At 41.8% G+C, this 20,910-nt stretch overlaps 1 protein-coding gene across 2 annotated transcripts in view; it reads right to left on the bottom strand.

Annotated features, from left to right (window-relative positions):
* Window positions 1–2,811: 2,811 nt before the first annotated feature.
* Window positions 2,812–20,910, bottom strand: part of Il17rd (interleukin 17 receptor D) — a 65,114-nt gene continuing 47,015 nt past the window's right edge. Inside the window, exons 5-14 of one of the 2 annotated variants that reach the window (XR_011709071.1) lie at window positions 20,431–20,551; window positions 17,790–17,834; window positions 17,538–17,689; window positions 16,361–16,426; window positions 15,202–15,256; window positions 14,596–14,706; window positions 13,463–13,647; window positions 9,857–10,805; window positions 7,357–8,728; window positions 2,812–3,458 (exon numbers count right to left, since the gene is read on the bottom strand). Coding sequence is in view for 1 of the 2 variants with exons in the window: in XM_027921571.2 (XP_027777372.1) it covers window positions 8,616–8,728; window positions 9,857–10,805; window positions 13,463–13,647; window positions 14,596–14,706; window positions 15,202–15,256; window positions 16,361–16,426; window positions 17,538–17,689; window positions 17,790–17,834; window positions 20,431–20,551 (1,797 nt within the window). In the remaining variant the exon portion in view is untranslated. Of the gene's footprint in view, window positions 8,729–9,856; window positions 10,806–13,462; window positions 13,648–14,595; window positions 14,707–15,201; window positions 15,257–16,360; window positions 16,427–17,537; window positions 17,690–17,789; window positions 17,835–20,430; window positions 20,552–20,910 lie in introns of both variants that reach the window. The other variant, XM_027921571.2, reaches the window with a different exon arrangement.

Below are 20,910 nucleotides of genomic sequence, written 5' to 3' on the forward strand. Positions count from 1 at the left end.
TCTAAGTTTAATTTTTCCCCCTTCAAACCTCACCTCCCACCTTCACCTTAGACCACCACAAAACAGCCAGGGGTGGATAGAGATGATTTTATTTTGTCCCTGGAAAAGTCTCAGGGTTCAAGCTCCTTGTGGGCATGGAGCCCATCTCCATAAGTCCCCAAAGAATCCAAGGTCTCCTCTTCACAGAACAGTTAGCAGCTACTACTTAACAGGTGCCTAGCACTTGCTGAGTACAGCCTTGGGTGTTCTCTGTATCCCAGTTCATTTAATCCTCACAATAATCCCATGTGGTGGGTTATTCTCCATCTTATAGAGCATTTAAGCATTTTGCTCACAGTTCCATACATAGGAGGAGCAGGAATCAGGAGGCAGTGATTGTATGTGTGTGTGCCTTGTCCATTACTGTGTCCTGTGTCCCCAGCACACACTGGAATAAAGGCTGTAAGAAGGTCATATCATCCATAAATGTAAAAATGTGGCGTAACATCCTCACCAGAAAGAAGCCAGGGGGCTAAATGCACAACACTTGCATTAAACTTTCCCTTAATCCCAAAGAGCCCATTTAAATATTATCTTACTATAAGAGTGCTTAAGCAGTGTTTGTGTCCATCATCCTCCTTCACTGCATCCTCTACATCTCCTTTTTCTTGAGCTGCTTCTGATTTTGTTCCTGTGGGCAGTGAGGACAGAATAAGCCAGGGTTGGGCTAGAACACAGACATGTTATTGATGACCCAATATGCCAAGGACAGCAAAAATATAGTTTCCTCCCTCCTCCACCTACTTTTCTCCTCCTGTAATTTAATTTAAGCCTGTAAAGGAAAGCTGGGCTTTGCTTCCTCCAAAGTTGACATTTCCTGAGGCAGGGGATGCAGCTCAGTGGTAGAGCACATACTTGGCATGGCCTCGAGTTCAATGCCCAGCACAAAAAAAAAAAGTTAGCATTGCCACACAAAGGCAAAAACAGTGGCAAGTCCCCACAGATGTTAGAACTATAAGAACCCTAAGGCAACTGTAACAACAAACTCCAACTTTCTAACACTGTGGTAAAAATTAGGATTTCTCATGCTATCCATGTTTCCTCCATTAATAGTAAAGTACAAGCTGTAACTTATTTTAATGAAAGAAGAGGAAGTCACTTGTAGCACTGCCCTGAGGTTCTTCAGATTGAGATCCACTTGCTTAAATTCTGAACCAGATTTACTCTCAACATTTGGATTGAGAAAGAAACCAAGTCACTATAATTGCTACTGGAGACTTTTCCTTTCTCTTAAACTCTATTGAGGGACTATTGATAAGGAATGACAGACAATGCTTCCCTCAGATGTTTCAACCCCAGGGCTGCCAACCCCTCGGTTGTGCCCTTGGTAAAGCTATCCAATTTCTGGAGTTTGGGATCTTGAACATTTCTTTCTATATCAAGTGGAGGTGAGAAAAGGCATGAGTAGTTGGCCCAGGAACTAGCTTTGCCAATACCCAAAGTGGTCCATTAGCGCTTTCTCTCTACTGGCCACCTTATGAGGAGGTTCTCTGTTGCCCTTGACCACAAAGACATTATGAAGTCCATCTCTATCTGAATAGCTAGACCTATACCAAGGGGCCATGTGAAGTAGTCTAGGTGGGCTCTGCCACTAGCCAGCCATGAAATCTGAGAACCTCTCCAAGCCTGTTTCCTTGTTTACAAAATGGACATAGAAGATTACCCACCTCAAAAATAGCTGTGAAGATAAATGCTATCATGATCACACATGTCAAGCACTTGGCACTCAAATTCAGACTCCTAAAAGAAGGAGAAATGACAAAGACCAAAGGAAAGAAGAAATCAACAGGTAAAACAAGCAGCAGCACCCTAGGCCACTATGAATAGGAAAAATGAAGGAAGTGCCAAGGTGAGGGGCAAGAACTTGGGATTTCTTCCTCTCAGTGATCCACTGTGCTTTGCTCAAAGCTGGTTTATATTATCCTCTCTTTCCATTTCCCTTGAGGACAGGTTGCAGAACCTCAGCACCACACAATCTCAAGGGAATATGAGAAGGGATAGGTGAATGGGAAAATCCATTTAGTAAAATTTAGTGTGTTCTGAAGACCCAAAATGTAAAACATATATTTTTCAGGGAATGGCTCAAAGGCTTGTATTCTGTGTATACTATTTCTTCACACCCACTTGAGGACATTTGCCCATTTTCTGAACACTGACGTGTGCTGCAGCATATCACCATTTAATTCACCACCCTCTGAAGTAGGGAGTTTGGCCCATTTATAGGTAGGAAATCAAGGAGTAGACTCTCACATAATCTTACAGTCGTGGGGTCACAGCAACGGCAGCCAGGCTGGGACCTGAACCTGAAGTTGATGGGCAATAAGAAGTTACCTTGCAGAGCATAAACAGTGCATAGAAGGTGAAAGAATGTCTCCTGGAAGAATGAGCAGACGTCTCTTTTTCTAATTTGTGTGTGGCTCCCAAATTCCAGTGTCTTGTTTTCAAACTTCTGAAAAACGAATCCATTTGTTCTGAGAGTCAGATTTCTTCTGTAAGAAACAGTATTGTAGCAGGAAGGCCTCCTGACACAGACAGGTGAAACGCCAGTGCCTGCTGAGGGATGTAAATGGTCCAAGGTGGTGGGTTTCTCTTCTGTAAAGGGCAAGAAATACTGACCCACTCACCTCTTCTTCCTGAGACAGAACCCTCCAAAAACTGCCAGGAGCCTCAGCTAGCTAGGAAACAGGACAGGTATTCTAAATAACAAACCACTACAGTCTTAAAACAAAAACATTTTATTTGATGCAGAAATTCTAAGGTACAAAACCATTTTGCAAATGTCAGCTGTGGTCTACTATCACTTATTTACAGAGTTATACACAAATCAAACATGTCACTAACATTTTCAATGTAAAAATACAGCACATTGCTACAGTCTGTCAGTGCTCATTATTCCACCAAAGATAAACTTAAAGATGAAATAAAAACAATGACATTAATGACCACTGGTGTTCCACAGGCTTTCCTCCTAGAACATAGGAAAAGGGAGTTTTTGCAGTGGAAAAAAAGAAAAAAAATTTTAACTAACAGTGAAAATCATAGTTACCTACTCTCTAAATGAACACAGTTCATTACAGAAGTTTTTGCTGCTGTCCAGACTCACTATGCAAAAAAGCATCATGAGAGAAATAAAACTTTTTAAATAACAGATGAGCATGTTAGTGTCATCCAACGGCAATTTTTGTCTACAGTTGCAGCATTCACTTATGTCCACATCATATACAAATAGAAAACTGCTCTTTTGAATCTTCTTGACTGGAATTTTATATAATATAAATGTGAGATGTACAACAGGAATAGTTTGTTTTTGTCAGTCTTCTGATTGTGCAAAACACAGTGGTTGGTCAACGGAGAGCCATGGCGCTAGCCCCCTGGAATGCAGAAGAAGTCCTTGAGGTGTCTGTGGTTCCCATGGAATTCTGGAGAGGAACCAAAGAGCAGGAGAGAAGACAATTGGCCAAAATTCCCCAGAGGTCCTCATTGGAGGATTCAAAGGTGTCTGCAAATTAGTCCCCAGATGACAATGGGAAGGTGGCACTTAGCAACTAAACTGCTGCATCATCTCACCAGTGGTTAAACTGAAGTCTGTACCATGTAGTGATATTATGAGTCACCAAATAAAGGTAAAGATATGCAAAAATAGAATCACAAATTGGGAGGGTAGGGTAGCTGCCACTCAGAAGGTAAGAGCTGGTCTAAAAGAGTATCCTGAAGTTCAGGAACGACAATCAACACATCAGAAGTAAGCACCAAATGTTTGCCCTTAGGAAGGAAAATAAACCACAAAATAGGACTGTTACCAAGGGCAGGAGGAGAGGGGAGTGGCAGCCTACTAATTCTTAGAATGAATATAAGCAACACACCATTTTTTAAAAGTGCCATTCTATTTCTACATGCTAAGAGGCACTGGGCACATATGAATTTCCCTATAATCCCACCCTGAGCTTGGCCATCACAAGGCACCAATATGAAGAAGGCACCAATGTTCTGTTTGAGCAACTAAAACAAGTGTGAAACTGAGAAACTAAAGAGCAGTGAAAATTATTAAGCCTTTGGAAAACAGGAGCTGTGAAGAATGGTTTAACTGGGTGGGATTATTTACCACTGAAATAAAAACACCAGGGGGATGACTTCACTGTGGTTTTCAGATACACGGGAAGGTGACCAGCTGTTCTTTCTCCACTACACCCTCAACAAAAGAAAGCTGGTTTGCATTTCTATAAGGAAGAACATACAAAAAACTATCTGATCAGCAGGGTAGGTTACAGAATCTCCTTTACTAAAAGTCCACAATCTCATCTGCAGCCATATGTCTGGAATAATTCAGTGCAGCCCCTGTCTTGACACCAGGGAGGGAACATGTGAGATAATCTAAACTTTCTTCTAGCCCTCGAGGTCTGAAATGGGAATCAAAGCTATTGGCTTACAGATTTTCTTTTGTTTACTTTCACCCTGTGCCTGGGAAGGAGGGGAAACAGCAAGGGCGACCCAACACCCACAGGGTCTCCCCTGTATCTCAACATCAGGAAAAGCTTTTCTCCGTCCACAGTTTCACACAGCCAAGAGTCAATTCACAGATCATTTAAAACAGAAGGTAATGCATATCTGGCTGTAGTGGACACTAGGAGATTCTTTGCCTTATTACCCACATATGCCTGTTTTTCTAATTAGGTCTTGGTCTAAGTTCAGATTTGCACACCATCTAAAAAAGGATTACACATGAGCCCTAGGGGTTGTGGAGTTTAAGTGAAATTGTTCAAAACATTCTGTTTCTTAAATTGGAAGACAATAAATCTGAACTTGAAATTAAATGTAAAGAAGCAATTAAAACCTTACAAATACATTCAGAATCACCTCAAATTTCTTTGAAGGAGAGTTAGGGGAAAGAAATAATCCAGCTACTGGCTGGATTTAGCATTAGTGGCATGGTTTATGTGTAATTACCATGGGTGACTTTCATTTCAAATCTTATAAAGCAGAGGTCACAAACTGGCAGCCAGGGAGCCAAATTAGGTCCATCTGTATGTTCTGTTGGTCTTGAATTTAAATATTTTAAAATTTTAGTTGCCAATATTAAAAGAAAGAAATTTTCAGCTTCTCTTGAGAAATGGGAAGATTGGGAAACACTTCATGTCCACAATCAACTGGAGCAGCCTCTCCCTGTAGGTAGGACAGAAGTTCTTCAGTTTGCCACAGTCCCCACCATGCCTTATTGTCACTCTGACAAAGAGAAGGTGTGCTGTTGCAATTTGTTATCACACAGCTAATTTGCTTATACCTGACTACACTGGTGCCCCTGAAGGTACAGGATCTGCTAAGAATAGATGTCTTCAACAACAGAAAAGACTAGTAACCTTCACATTGGCACTGCCCATCTCTCTCCAATAAAGAGAGTAATGTCTCTTCTTAAAAGAGCCAAATTAGTTTTGAGGTAGCCAGGGACTACAGAATGTTCTTTCTTTGAGAAGGAGGGTATACCATTTCTTCTCCAGGGATAAAATAGCGTCCTTGCCGATTTAGTTTCTTGTAAAGGAAAAAAAATGCTCACCTCTGAAAAAAAACTCTTAAAATCATGTTAACCTACAGTTTTGGAGGACTAGCCTTCCTGTTTGCATGTACCTCAGGTAACCTGAGACTGGAGGTTGGTAAAAAACAAAACCAAAATATCTTGTGTTTATAGAATAGCAAGAGAGAACTTTAACAAATATACATGCGGGAACTTAAATCTCCGTAACCTACTACACATTGATTCTAATGATTGATGTCATCATTGGTAAGGACAATTTTTTTTTAAACTTCTGATCTGAGACTGTTTTTAGTTAATAACAAATCAACCAAAAGCTTTATCTCATGACTTTATGACCCAATCTCATTTTTTGTCTCAAAATACTGTTACCTGGCTGAGTCCCTAACTCAATACCCAGGACTGGACTGGAATGACTTCTGATTCTTTCAAGATCCTTGTGTTTCAAAGGCCCAAGTATCGATCCTCTGGAGGAGTTCTGCACCCAGTGTAGCTAGGCCTGGTCCATGAATATAGTCCCAGTTACTTGGAGCCAACTTCTCAGAGAAGAGCACACAATTACCTAGGTTTTAACCTCCCTGATCACTCTCTTGGCAAAGCTGACTGCATCATATACTAAATTCTTTCTGTGAGACATCGGAATTAAGGAGAATGACTAGCTTCCTACCTTGGGTATTCTTGGTTTTCTAGAGTCCTGGGATGAACACTGGTCTTCTTTGCAGAGGGCACTAACTTACCCATAAAAGCCTCTCACTCTCAGATCAAGGCCTTTCACTGAGCGCATCACTATAATCTAATTCTTGTTTCCCGACATCTAAAACTAGCAAGTTGGCAGATTTTTTTTAATCCCATTTTATCATTTCCACTGTCAGACAGGTAGTTAGTCAAAAACTGCAACTCTACTTAGAACAGATGTTTTGCCTTAATCTACAACACAACTATTCCCATTGCTAGCATGATGTGGGGGTGGGAGAAAACAAAAGAGTGAAACTAATGAAACAAAAATTAGGAAGACAGACTTCTCAACTTATTCTGAATTAGGCAATCATACTGTAGTTTTATTACTTGGTATTTTAGAGTCTGTGAATCAGAAACAATAGTTCAGAGAACTATTCAAACCCTAAATCCAAACTAAAAAACATTACCTGATTTTTGGACTAGCATCCTTTCTGTCCCTTCCATTTTTGTAACAAGTGAGTTCATGTATTGAACTCTCTGCCCCCGCCCTTGGACCTCAATTAATGCTCCTCTGAATGCTCCAAACTGTCCCTAGGGCCACTTTCTCAGAGATGCCTATTTCCTATGTGAAGCTGAATGTCTATTGTAAAAGCAGCTCCTAGGTTCCTTTGGGAGCATGAAACATCTCTTAGTCCAAATAAGAAATCTCTCTGGTAACGTTCCAAGTGAATTTTCATATGTTAGCAAGTTTGAACCCACTGATCTCCTTCACAGAATGTATGTGGACAATGAAAACAGCAGGGCAATTTTACTTGGGCAGGAGCTCTGTGCTTGTCCTGGATTCCACACAGAACATCTCTACCAAGAAGCCAGTTTCATGGGGAGACAGTCTTGCAGCTCACTGTCTCTCCCTCAGAGCAGCTGCAGGAAACTTGATGCCAGAGAACAGATGAGCACATTATCCCAAGAAGCTGCCAGCTGCCTTTACAGAGCAGGGAATAGTACATTTGAGTCCAAAATACACACAAACCTCTTTCCAGCAGAACTGCAAGCCTTCCCTTCCCTACCTGACAAGCACATGCTTGAAAGATAATGTTCTGCCCCATCCCACTTACCAATGTTGGTCCCATCTGATGAAGGAAAGCCACAATCCTTAGACTAAATGATGAGAAAATGGACCGCCAAAATCCAATGGCCCCCGGTGAAAAAGGTGTAGAGAGATGCTCATACCTGTGCCAGGGCATGGGGAGGGCAAGGGTTTCCAGAGAGGAGACTAACACATCATCACACACATGCAAATCAACAAACAGGATATGAACAAACATTTTCCCTTTGGAAACAGAGATTGTGTAGAGGAGTCATTCATAAAAATGTAACAATAACCTCTGTGACAGTCCCTTCATTTCTACTTTCTTAAAAGGAGACTTGTCATTCGATCAAAACCAGTTGAGGAGATTAGCTCCACACACTGTTGTGTTTTTGCAAATTCTGATCCCTAATATTTATGATACAAGTTTAGACCAAAAGGCCAAAATGAAGCATGAACTACAACTTTCAAAAATACAGCCCAGTTGGGTAACAGTCTCTTAAAATAAATGTCCAGACACCATCATCTGAGCTACAGCTCAGTAAGTGTAACCCAAGGAAACTTGATAGGCAGCTCTGGCCTCCACATGATGCCTACTTAGATTATGAGAAGACTCTGAGAAAGAATGAGCAAGACAGTCGGCCTGTTTTATGGCCCCCTCATCAACCAGCCATGTCACCCAGCAATACATAAAGACTTTTTAAAAGGTGACTGGATATTCAGTCACTTCTTTGACATTGACTCAAAACTTATTTAACGTAATACCCCTGACATCGTAAGTTCCACATCAAAAATGGATAGGACATCATTTGCAATATAACAGATTCCAGAGAGAATGGCACTTGATTTCTGTGGCGATAATGACATTACAAGTGCTTTTTCCACAGATCATTTCAAATCAAAGTAACTAACAGTGAAGAGCAAAGTTTGTTTATGGCGCTCAGTGAAGTCTGAATGGTCATTGTGAGTATTATCCTGTTTCTTTTTAACTGTTTCCTCTCTACCTTTCAGAATAGGCTCTGATCCAAGAACTGACCTAATATAGCAAGGTCTTGTCAGACCCCATGGACATGCCTTTCAGAGTTCCATATGGTCTTGGAAAATTGGAGACTTTGCCAACATATCTGGTAGAGGGCTGGGGCTGCAGGAGCAAGTACTGGCCAGAATTTCACTCCAAATATCCTTTTATGAGCCCTCAGCTGCAAGAAGGCCATGTGACCAGAGATGAGCTATGGTACCAGAGAGTGGTGGCAGCTAAAGTGGCAATGCTTAGACTCTTCTGTTTTGTTACAAAGGGGCAACCGCATGGAGTTCATCAGTGTAGCTGCAGCAACCAAGTTCTGTTTTGCACACTCCAGAGGCAAGGGGCTTAGAAGGGAGGGTAGGAGGATCCTCCTCACCTAAGGAGAGAAAAGAGGACAGATCCACACAGTCATTGCATTTCACTGAACCTGGCGCCCATACAAAGATATGGTTGGAATTGCATTTGGAGTACAGGTTTTGCACAAATGATACAAGAATCAGAATCAGTTCAAGATGTAGCACTATTATCTTCTTAACAGATTCCAGTTCCTTTACCCTGAAGAAGGAAGATACCTTCCTTGAGGGTCAAGGGTTTCTATACATAATTCCAACTAGTTACAGGCATGGTAAGGAGCAGCCTGAGATAATATCCTGGGGTTCCCTGGGGGAAGTGGGCCCTCCTACAGAGCCCTCCTACTTAGGGCCCTATACTAAGCTAGAAGGGAAAAAGTATTGCTCCAATGAACCTCTAGTCCAACAGATGTGATTTTAAAGGCAATGGAAAAGCCTGGAGTGGTGGCATACTCCTGTGATCCCAGCACTTAGAAGGCTGAGGCAAGAGAGATCTCAAGTTCAAGGTCAGCCTCAGCAATTTGGCAAGACCCTCAACAACTTAGCAAGATTCTGTCTCAAAATAAAATATAAAAAAAGCTGGGGATTGGGCTGGGATTGTGGCTCAGAGGTAGAGCATTCACCTACCATGTGTGAGGAACTGGGTTTGATCCTCAGCACCACATAAAAATAAAGGTATTGTGTCCACCTATAACTAAAAAATAAATATTTTTTAAAAGGCTGGGGATGTAGTTCAGTGGTAAAGTGCCTCTGGGTTCATTTAAGTTTTTGATATGAAAAAATTAAAATAAAGACAATGGAAAGGAAGGGTCCCAACAAAGACACAGTCCCATAAACCCTTACCCAACCCCCTGGCAGACAATGTATTTTGGTATTCCAATGTTTCTGGATTTCAAGAAGACAATATAATACACATACCATATGCTATCTAACCCCCCTGTGGGGTCTAGGCAGCTTATCATAATTTAGTATCAGTATTTCTGCAGATCAAATATTCACATTACTTGGATAAATCCAGTCTACCAAAGAAACCATATTATTTCCTTTAGGTTTAATTGTCCAATAAGTCAGCACCAAAATTAGAAAAACACTTTGACGTACTTTAGAAATGTTGCGAAAGTGTGTACCACAAACCTGACTCAATAGCACCTTACCCAGCCCGGAGGAAGAGGACAAGCTCTCCGTCAGGGAAGAAGTTTCCGTCTGGTCCGTTGAGAGTCCTTCCATCAGAGGCAGAGACAGCTCAGACGAGGGCACAGATGAATCGTAGATGCCCGAGTCCCGCGGCATGTCTGAGGGGCTGCCCGCTTTCACAGCATGCAGCAAGGGTTGCAGTGTGGAGCCACCCTCCTGGGTGGACGGGGCCTCAGGGTCTTGGTCCAGGCACACGTGCTGACTCTCGGGGTGCGGGTGCGAGTCGGCAGGCCCAGTGGCCCCAAGGACGGCAGCCTCAGCCTTTAGGCAGAAATCACTTTCTGGTCCTGGTTTGCAGATGACGTCATTTAAAACCAAGCCTGAGTCAAACTTCTCCAGGACAGGCTCCCGGTAACGCAGGAGGGGAGGATGGAAGGGTAGGAACTGCTTCTCGAACCAGTCGGGCTCCTCGTCAATAAACTGGTGCATGTTGCAGATGGCGACATACAGGGAACGTCCAGACTTGCTCCGAAAGTAGTTCCTTCTGCTGCTGTGTCCCAGGTGCTGTCCTGGCTCCTGGAGGCTATGGTCTCCGGAGTGCAGGTGGGAGCAGAGCTGGGGAAGGTTGTCCATGAGTTTGTATTTAGTACTCAGGTCCAGGATGCAGGGGACATCACCTTCGCAGGAATAATCAAAGTAGACGGCGATGAACTTACTGAGCGCAGCAGATGAGCTCTGCTTTGCCTGGCGGAGCTTTTCAGCAATAGCCGCCACTGCCACCAGGAAGAGCTCCCCTTTGCCTGAGCCTCGGCCACCTCCTTTGTGTTTGTAGTTCTTCTTTTCCACAAAGTACTTCATTCCTTTGGAACACACCACGATGATGAACTGGGACTCGTGGATCTTCTGTATGACCCATTCTCTCTGTCCTTCTCTACAGAGACTAAAATCTTCCCATAGGTCCAGTGTCACCTGGAAAGAAAACAAGGCAGCTCCCTCATCTACTCCACAGGAGACAGGAGTAACAAGATGGTGAATATCAGAGGAGGTCACATCATCTATAAGCACAGCTATGGGCAGGCTGTGTTGCAGACAAACAGCTGAGGTTCTACAGTGAGACTCACACACTAGGCCCTCTGAAAGGGCTTGCTATCCATCAACTCATTTTAGCATTATGTAAGGTCATTACCACTGGCACCCCAGAAGTGAGAAGATGGAAGCACTGAACTTTTACCAGCTGGTCTTAAGTCATCACAAGTATGGCCTCAAGGAACCCACAGTATGGTGCAGAGCACAGAGTATGAAGGGACTGATACTTTCATTATATGATAAGAGAGGCTGCCAAGGAGCAGATCCTGGAAAGAAGGCTAACAGACTAGACTCAAGAGAAGGATGAGTGAGCCAACTGTGCTGGAAAATGGGGCTCCGGCCTATATGCCAAAGTCATGCATCCAGAGAACATGGATGGCCAAGAGGATTTCTCTGGTAATGGTAACTCTTACCAACCTGGGTTCAGCCATGTTGTTTGGTCAATGCCAGAGAAGAGGTTGGTGAACTGATAAAACAACACAACTGGTTATGTTCTGGTTAACTCACTCCAGAATAACAAGCACCTTCCTTCACAGCTTCATAGAGATCTACAGTGTCACATCTCTACAAGGCTTATGATCAAGAAGGCCTCTGGGGTATGATCTCTGGTAGGGAGGTTGGTAGTGGTGGTATATCCCTGATAAGGGAATGAAAATCAGGTATGTGTGACCCCTCAGAGGGTTTAACCTTTGACCACTTTCATCTGATTCTGCTGACAACAGGTCTTGACAATTGTGTTGGTATGAATGATTCCTTCTAAGTTTAAAAACAAATTCTCAATGACTATGACCAAACGTAGCAGATACAATGTTTTAGAAGGAGTGGGCACTCAGAAATGGCCTTGTTATCTTCCTCTGCTGTAAAATATTACCAAAGAAAAGAAAGCCCCAACATCCATCCACTTACTGAAAATAATCCTTAACTGTCTTATACTTTCCTTAATTCTTGCTGACATTATACATGCTAAAGCTAACTGGGAAAATACACCAAGCAAATTTTTTAAAATTCCTATCTTTTGACTCAGCAATTCCATTTCCAGGCATTTATTCTGGGGAAATCATCAGAAATGGGGCAGTACTTAACTACTGAGAAGTTTAATAATATATATGAACTCATTTATAGTAAACACACACAACACTTTGGGGATTGAACCCAGAGCACTTCACCACTGAGCTACATTCTCAGTCCTTTTTTATTTTAAGACAGGGTCTTATTAAGTTGCTGAGGCTGGCCTTGAACTTACCATCCTCCTAACTCAGCCTCCCAAGTTGCTGGGATTACAGGAGTAGTACATCAATACTATGGATCGTGTGACTATTTAAAATTTCAGTTTACATAGAATTGCTAATAATGTAGAAAATTATGAAGAGACAGAAGTAAACCATTCCAATCTGCCCAAAATGCAAAATTGTATATGTGAGTTCATTTGTGCAAAAAAAGACTGGGTAAAAATACATTAGATATGTTTGCGGTATCTGAAGATAGCATGTGCCACTGGCTAGATTTAGCAGTTGTTTTTCCAGCAGGTGCTTAAGGCCAAGCTTCTGGTTTTCACACAGGAGACTAGACCAGCCTTCAGATTCATTTAATTGACAGCAGAGGGCAGCCTTACCACATGGAGATAATCTGAAGACCAGGCTGACAGGCATTTTCAGAGTACAAATGACTTCTAGCTACACAATTACTGTACAATTATTGCATTTTTAAGAAACAGGACATGGTTTTCACTTGAGATTCACTCTAAAAATCAAAACTATGGCATTATAGAAAAGCTAAGTATTCATAGTTAACTCAAAAATTGCTAAAAAACTGAGCAATGAAGCATTTGACACATTACTATTTTATGGCTTCCTCCTGTCCTACTGCCTGATTGTCTGCAGCTACTGCCTTCTCCTACATCACCAGTTTCTCCCTTTCCATGACTCTGTACCAGTCAATCATCAAAACTCAGGAGCACTTTGTTAAACATTCCTCCCTAGTCCCGTAAGATCTCTTCCTGCATCAGTCCCATTTTCCATTCCCCTTCTCAGCAAACTCTCTCATGCCCAGCACATGCTCACCAGGATGTCTTGAGTGACCCCTGAGTGGGATGTCCCACTCCGGTTACATAGTCCCATGGCAAGCCCATGGTTTTTTTAGTGCTCATAAAACTTCCTTCCAGGTGGGTGCCACTCAAGGGTTTTAGGCATGAGAGTGTCAAGGTTGGAACCAAGTATTAAGAAACATTAGTGCTGGGCTGGGGTTGTGGCTCAGAGGTAGAGTGCTTGCCTAGCATTCATGAGGCACTGGGTTCAATCCTCAGCACACATAAATATAAAATAAAGACATTGTGTCCACCTATAACTAAAAAATTAAAAAAGAAAAAAAGAAACATTAGTGCTGATGATGGGAAAGACAGACTGAAAGATCAAGGCAAGACTGTCTCCAGTTTGGAAACTATGCCATTAATTAAGGGCAGACCTAGAAGAGAGAGGCAGCAAAGAGGGAGTACAAACTATGTGTCCTGCCCACAGTAAAAGAATAGACTTTAGATTCCGCACCTCACAACCACAGAAGTCCTGGAGGAAGTAGGCAAAACACTGGACGACGTTCATGTGATTTTGGCCATCTTTACTGGAATAGCACAGGAAGACCTTCGGCCGCGGCCTGAGCCTCTCCCTGGGGAGTGCTGCAGTATATGTGGAGGACTCAGAGCTCTCTTCATCTAAATGTGAATATATATTTTCTAAATTGGGAAAGAAGACAAGGTTGGTACCTATGAACAAAGCCTCATCTTGTTCCATATGACTTGGAACTCAACAACATCCTCAAGAAAGAACAGTTGACATGTCCACCTAGAGAGTCCTAATCCCACGACTCCATCAGACCCTTGGATCATCACTGAATGGGACAGTAGATTTCTGCAATGGAGCATCAAAAGATCAAAAACTGTTTCAAATCTGAAACTGACCTTGGACAAGCCAGGAAATGCTACAGGGTCCATTCTGGTCAGTGAAGTGCCCAGAACTGGCTCCTAAAATCAAGTGTACCTGCTAGACAAATTAAGCATTGGCAGAGTTGACCTTAAAAAAGTTTTATTGAAGTATAATTTACGAAGGTAAAGTACACACATCTCTTTCTCTTTCTCTCTCTCTTTCTTTCTTATGGGCGGGGGTGGGGTGGGGGGGGGCGGGTCTCACAGGCCCAGACTGGCTTCCAACTCCTGGGCTAAAGCATCTCTACCTAAGTTTCCTCAGTATCTAGGAATACAGGCATGCACCATGCCCAGCTAAAAGTGCACAATTCTTCAGTGTACACCTTGATGAATTTTAATATAAGTGTCATCTGTGTAACCCCCATCTAAACCAAAGTATAGATTATTTCTAGCTCCTAAAAAGGGTTTCACACGACACCCGATTTTTATAAACGATCAGGTCCTTCCTCTATCCTTATTCCTGCATCAGACTTCCTTCATGCTCCTAAATTTAGTTTGAGAATTGAATTGTGCCTATCCTTTTAATGGCTCCTGAGATTTTACTCAACTATTTTAATTCTGGGAACTAGAGAAGCCAGGGACTGACTAGGAGCTAAGACACCCACCTGGAAGAACCAGGTATTCCTAACCTCCCTCTCTGTTGGCTCTGACCCCTGACCTGCCCCCTGGGTGGGGAGGTGGAAAGAGACAAAGAGATACCTTGTTGCTTCTTGCGGCACATCACAGTGAAGAGTGTTGCAAACGCCGATATGACAACCAGTGGCACTGTGATGGCCACAGCTCTGATGGGCCCAGCCCAGGGAGAATGCACTGAGAAATTTCAAACGGAAGGATTTTAAACTTGAGCAGCATAACAGGTTTAAAGATAAATAACTTTTTTCTTATAAACATTAAGCTGCCCCACAGGTTCTAGGACCCCAAAACCACTTATCTCTAGTTGTGGTGATTATAAAATGATTCAATGGTTCATTTTTAAAGGGTTGTAGAAAATAATTCAACAGTTGAGTCTACTGAGACAGTAAATAGCTCTGAATGGGAACTTCGCCTAAGAAAACCTCTTCTCCCACCACTTTTCTCCCAAGGACAAGTGACTATTTATTTAGTTCCAGTGATAGATACCACACTGGCTTTGATCTTCCAGGCATCAACATGAAGGTGAAAGGAAACTCACATTTGATGGAATATCATTTAAGAGGGAGGTGCTGCATTTTGTTTTGTTTTTGTAAACCATAAAATATAGAAAGTATTAGATACCTTAAGTCTACAGTAGTCTAGAGCCCAAATTTCAAACACAACAATTCTTACCTGGCTTTAAGGCATAATGCATCACTTTTCTTGTTGTATTGGTATCATCTACCAGCTGCAAAACAGAGGACACTGTATTATTTTTTTAAAAAGTGATAGCACCTCAACAAATTGTGTCTAGCAGGTAGTGGGGCGGGACACAATACAACAGTGAATTCATTCATTATTCCATTGGTGTGCAGGTGTGATGGGGGGTAGGAGCACAAGTAGAAAAGAATGGTTGAGGGAGAGAGAGAGAGAGAGCTACTGGCCTGTAATTATTTACCAAGCTAAGACTAGGCATCAGGGTTCATCTCCGCTTTGCCGACTCAAACCTCTAACCATCCAATTTCCTGTCATGATTAAAAAGGCTGCTTATTCACTGAAGAAATTCAGTGAGTGAATCCCACAATCTAACAATTTTCTATTAAACTGGCATCCTACACTGATTTTACTGAGCCTGCATGAATACTTTAAGAAGGTGTGTCTGGCCCAAAACACACACTGCTACTGAGGAATGCAATAAGTAGGTCTTTCTACCAAAATGTTAGGACACTCTGGTTGTCTTTGAATCATACGGCAATGGACAAATTGTTAATTTACTTTTACCTCAATTCTTATAGTACCAATTTGATACTGGAAAAGGAATCTTAAAAAAGAAAAGAAACATATCATTTACATACTCTTTGAAATAGTGTCTGTTGAGAACAGCAATGGAAATCCTAGAGCAATATAGGCAGATATAAAAGGACTAACTTTTGTTTTGCTGTTTAGGAATAAAATAAAACTTTCTTTCTTTCTTTTTTGCAGTGCTGCGCCTCAAACACAGAGCCTGGCACATGCTAGGCAAGTGCTCTACCACTGAGCTACACCCCAAAACAAAACATTTTTAAAGCTAAACTTTTAAAAATATATCTTTGTAGCATGAAAGAATATTATATAGAAATTTTATATCATAGTTATGTGGACTATGTGTTTACATAAAAATACATACTTGAACTCTTTAATGAAAAGATCAGATATCAATTATATATAAACTTTTTTAAAAAGCATAAGAACCATGTAAAAATACAACTGTGCTCACCTTCAATGGCTTGAAATATTAGTGCCATAAAGTTAAAACTGTACATGAACGACATCCTGTATAATTAATAATAGGGCTTTCTATAGTTGTACATACCTCAATTATATAATCCCCTGGAGAAACATTTTGAAGGAGGCAGCTGGTTGTCTCTGTATTTTGTTCCTGTAAAGAAGCAATCAACACTTTAAAAACTCACTTCTTGGAAAAGGGCATCAGAGACTCTTCTCTCCCCCAGAGCTGAAGGAGACTTGCCACCAGTCATACTTTCAGATGGTACAATTAGGTCAGAAAGCAGCTGCACTTCTCTGACTCATGTTATCTGAACTTCACATCTGGGTAAAAGGTAGAAAGCCCTGGACCCCTGTCATATTCTATCCTTAGCTGGTGGTGCCCTCAGCAGGAATATTTCATCTGAAGGCCCCCCCCAAAAAAGTTCAAATACCCTCTAGTACCCTCTACTTAAAAAGGGAAAGGGAAAGATACTAGAGTCTAGGTTTGCATGTTATTTCATTTGCCACAATTTTAACCTGGACAGAAAGTCAAAGGTCAATGATAGAGGTGAGAACTAGCAAGAGAGCAGAACTAAGTCAGAACCCGACAAGTGCAGGGGCATGTGTAGGAAGGGACAGTGTTTGGCCACCATGACCAATAACCTCTCTTGGTCCTTGACTGGGCAATCTGGCAATCCTGTGAGCTTCCAGGAAATGTTTCCCACTTCTCTGATCACTCTGATCTTGGTTACTGATCTTGGTTTAAGATTTTGATTACCTTAGCCTATAGGTAGAACCAGGGGCCAGTGGACTGCTAATGGCTTGCTTCTAGTTCTAGTTTCCCTCCTTATCAGCTGTGTGGCTTTGATCAAGCTAGGTGACCTCCCTGAGTCTCAGATTCCCCATGTGTAAATGGGAATTACAGAAGCCTCTGTTTCAAAGAGTGCTCAAGATTCATGGAGTGGAAAGATCATCATTTGCCACACAATGAGCACTTGATGAATGTTCAAAACATAGAAAACAAACTAGAAATACTAATTCTTTTGATTCCTTAGAAATACTTTTTATAGATCATATCACTACTAGAACCGGTCAAGGTGTAGACAAGTAGGAAATAAGGGATGAAGGGAAGATGGCCTAAGATATAACCAGTGCTAAACATTCTAGAATATCTACTGATACTGCCACCAAAGCCTAGGGCTCACACTGAGCCACCCAAATTCCAGAGGCCCAGGAGTCACTATAAACCACAGGTGCTCCTTTATGCATAACCAGCAGCTCACCTGCTTACAGGTCTTTCGCTTGAAAGGTACTTCATGCTTGAGCTTGTAATGAAGATAGAAAAAACGGAAGCCAAAGTTGTGTGGTGCATGGTCGAAGGACACGTGCATGTCTGAACCGTGCTGGGTAATGTTCAGGTTCCGAGGCTTCCAGACTGGGAGGAGGAAGCAGCCAGAGTGAGCATTCAGAGGCCTCCCAATGCTCTCACAGTGGCAACACTTTCAGACTTGACAGATAAGAACCGCTATACTTACAGGGTTTACAGGCAAGGTTGTCCGGTTGTAACAACAGGTCACAGGCTATTGAAAGAGATACATATCTTTAGTTTTAGGACAGTTTGACATTTTCCTTACCCAGCAATTCAATAAAATTTAAATACACTATGCTTGGTGCTACTGGAAAGGGAATAAAATGCATCAATTCAACAATGATTTTTCACTGCAGGGCAGAAGTTCTATCTTATGAAAATTTAAATGGTATGATATAAAAAGGTTAATGTAGTTCACTTTACTCTACATAAGTGGAAACAGTATAAAAGTCACCCAGATTTTAAAAGTTTGTCAAACATTACATAGTTTGAAGGCTGGAAGCCAAGGGCAGCAGAACCATGTTCATGCTACTATCACATGGAGGTTGTTTTAACTGTAAACAGAAATAATGGTGGTCCCCACTCCACTGTGGAAGTGTCTAAGCACAAGAGAACTTTGGAGTGGCTCTGGTAACTGTCAAGGGGTTATTTTGATCATCATTAGCATTCTTATTTATAATCCTTTGTGGACTCTAAAAATGAAACATCAGGCATTTATTAAACAGTAGTGTCAGTGCTGAAAACCAGGTACTGAAACCAGTAACTTTGAAACAGGATTTAAATGTGATAAAAACACACATTTGAAGGGACAAATGACTAGCCCAACAAGTCATGCTGCTAACCCAGGGAGAGTCTTCTGAAAATTCATACAATGCTCCCCCCTCCCCTAAAAAAGGATAGTTTCAAAGCTACAATGCACTGAAATGGTGACAAAGGTCTACATTCCAGGAATGTATGCCCTACCTCCACCTTACCCCCAAATACACAAATTAATTCCAATAGGAAAATTAATCTTAAATTATGCTCATTATTATCCAGGCAAGGTTCTTATAAACACACTCTTTGAATCCAACATCTGGTTATTATATACAAAGCATCGAGAAATGTGACATGTGCATGGTTTTTGCTCTATGGAATCTTACATTAATTAAGAAAATAAGACTAATTGTTATAACTTCGCAGCACAGAAAACAACCACAGTAGGAATTCTACAAAGGGAAACATGGACTCAGGCTAGAGTTGAGACCAAAAATCTCAAGAGCACAAGGATGACAATCAGACCACAAAAGAGGGGACATCAGTGTGATGGTTTAGATATGAGATGCCTCCCAAAAGTTCCTGTGTCAATGTGGGAATGTTCAGGGGTGAAATGATTAGATTATGAGACCTAGAACCTAATCCGTGAATTGGATGGGGGGGTTAATAATTTGAATGGACTAACTACATGGTAAATATAGGCAAATGGGGGATGGCTAGAGGAGGTAGGTCACCGGGGGCATGTCTTTGGTCTTTATGTTTTCCTGATGCCTCACTTGCTCTTCTCTGTTTCTTGGCTGTCTGAACTGAGCAGTTTTCTTCTACTACGCCCTTCTGCCATGATGTTCTGCCTCACCTCAGCCCCATGCAATGGAATCTGATCATGGACTGACCCTCAAAAACCATAAGCCTAAAACCAACTTTTCTTCCTCTAAGTTGTTTGGGTCAGGTAGGTATTTTGGTGACAGCAACAAAAAGCTGAGAACAGAGCATCAAGATCATACTGATCAGGATCATGCCAAAGGGGCCAAAGGGGCCACTGAAAGTTTTAGGGGGATTGGACATCACATTTGAAAACAGTGATTTAGGAAGATTAAAAGAGACATGTACAGGGAAAGGGGAGCAACTGGGAACCCAGATGGCTCATGGTTGAAGGGAGGGAGGGACTCCATCGCTATATTTCTGAAGATCAAATTCAAGCTCCAACAAGCCCTTTTAACCCTGTGAGTCAAAACCCTAGTCAGTGGGGATGGTATCCTTATAGGACTGTTACAGAGATAAAGTGTATTAATACATGGAAAGCATTTAGAACAGGGCCTGGCACATGAATGTTAAGTAAGTTAAAATTTCTAGAAAGAGGTGGTCTCAGGAATACTGTTTAATTTTCTTAATCTAATCCTCACTACCATCTAATAACAGGTATAAAATGGAATTGTTTCATGCTCCCACCATACACCCCAAAATCAACTTACACTTTTGTTCCTGGGTTGTTGTTGTTTTTTCCCTTTAAGTATTTTTTTTAGTTGTAGATGAACACATAGTATCTTTATTTACTTTATGTAGTGCTGAGGATTGAAGGGTGCCTCACACCTGGGAGACAAGTGCTTTACCACTGAACTACAACCCCACTCCTATTCCTGGATTTTAAAAAACCATTTGTTTTGTGTGTGTATGATGCTAGGGAATCAAACCCAAGGCCTTGCACATGCTAGGCAAATTCTCTACCATTGAACTATACCCCTAGCGCAAAAAAATCACATTATTTTAATACGTGGCTGTCTTAATGGTGGTTATAGTGTCCTCAAAAAAATCAGCCATCAGGTTTGTTTTACAATAAACCAGGAGTGGGTGTCTCTGGTTAGGTTAACAAAGCCTGGGCCAGACCTTCATTTTAAAAAGTATATTTTTAGAATTTTCCTCTGGATGCTTTTCTCCTCATCCTGCTTCTTTACTGGTATCTGGTGTGATTTTGAATACATCTCTGTAGAGCAATCATGAAAAGCAAGAGAAACATCTCCTCAAGGGAACCAGGCAGGAAAGAGCATACTCACCCCGAGTTCTGAAAAAGAAAGGGTGGTAATTGCTTTCGTTTTTAATGGAAGGGAAAGGGACAATCTTTACAAAGTAATCCGTTTCAAATTTCATATTCAGGAAAGGTTGAGATTCCATTCCCTAAAAGGGAACAAAAACACATGTGGTGTCATGAAGAAATTACCCACCCTGTCACTCACACCTGAGACCTTCACTTCTACCCAAACTGTCTTTCAGACACAATTCAGAGCTGAGGATATGCGCCAGGGAAGCAGAAAGTCAGGTCCATTTCCTGGACCAAGTTTGGATTTGGATCTGTAATGCAGGAGATGGACAAGACTGTCTGTTTGTTCTCTGGCAAGAAAGCCATGGCTAGTTAAGCCTGAATCTCAGAGTTGCAGGGAGAGGACAGTGAGCCCACAAACCCCCGCAGAGTACAGACACTTTCTGGATGGCTGCTGGAATGTAACCTGAGAAGTGTGTTTACCAAAGAGAGGTGC

This window comes from Marmota flaviventris, chromosome 1, assembly GCF_047511675.1.
Source record: "Marmota flaviventris isolate mMarFla1 chromosome 1, mMarFla1.hap1, whole genome shotgun sequence".
Classification (NCBI taxonomy): domain Eukaryota; kingdom Metazoa; phylum Chordata; class Mammalia; order Rodentia; family Sciuridae; genus Marmota; species Marmota flaviventris.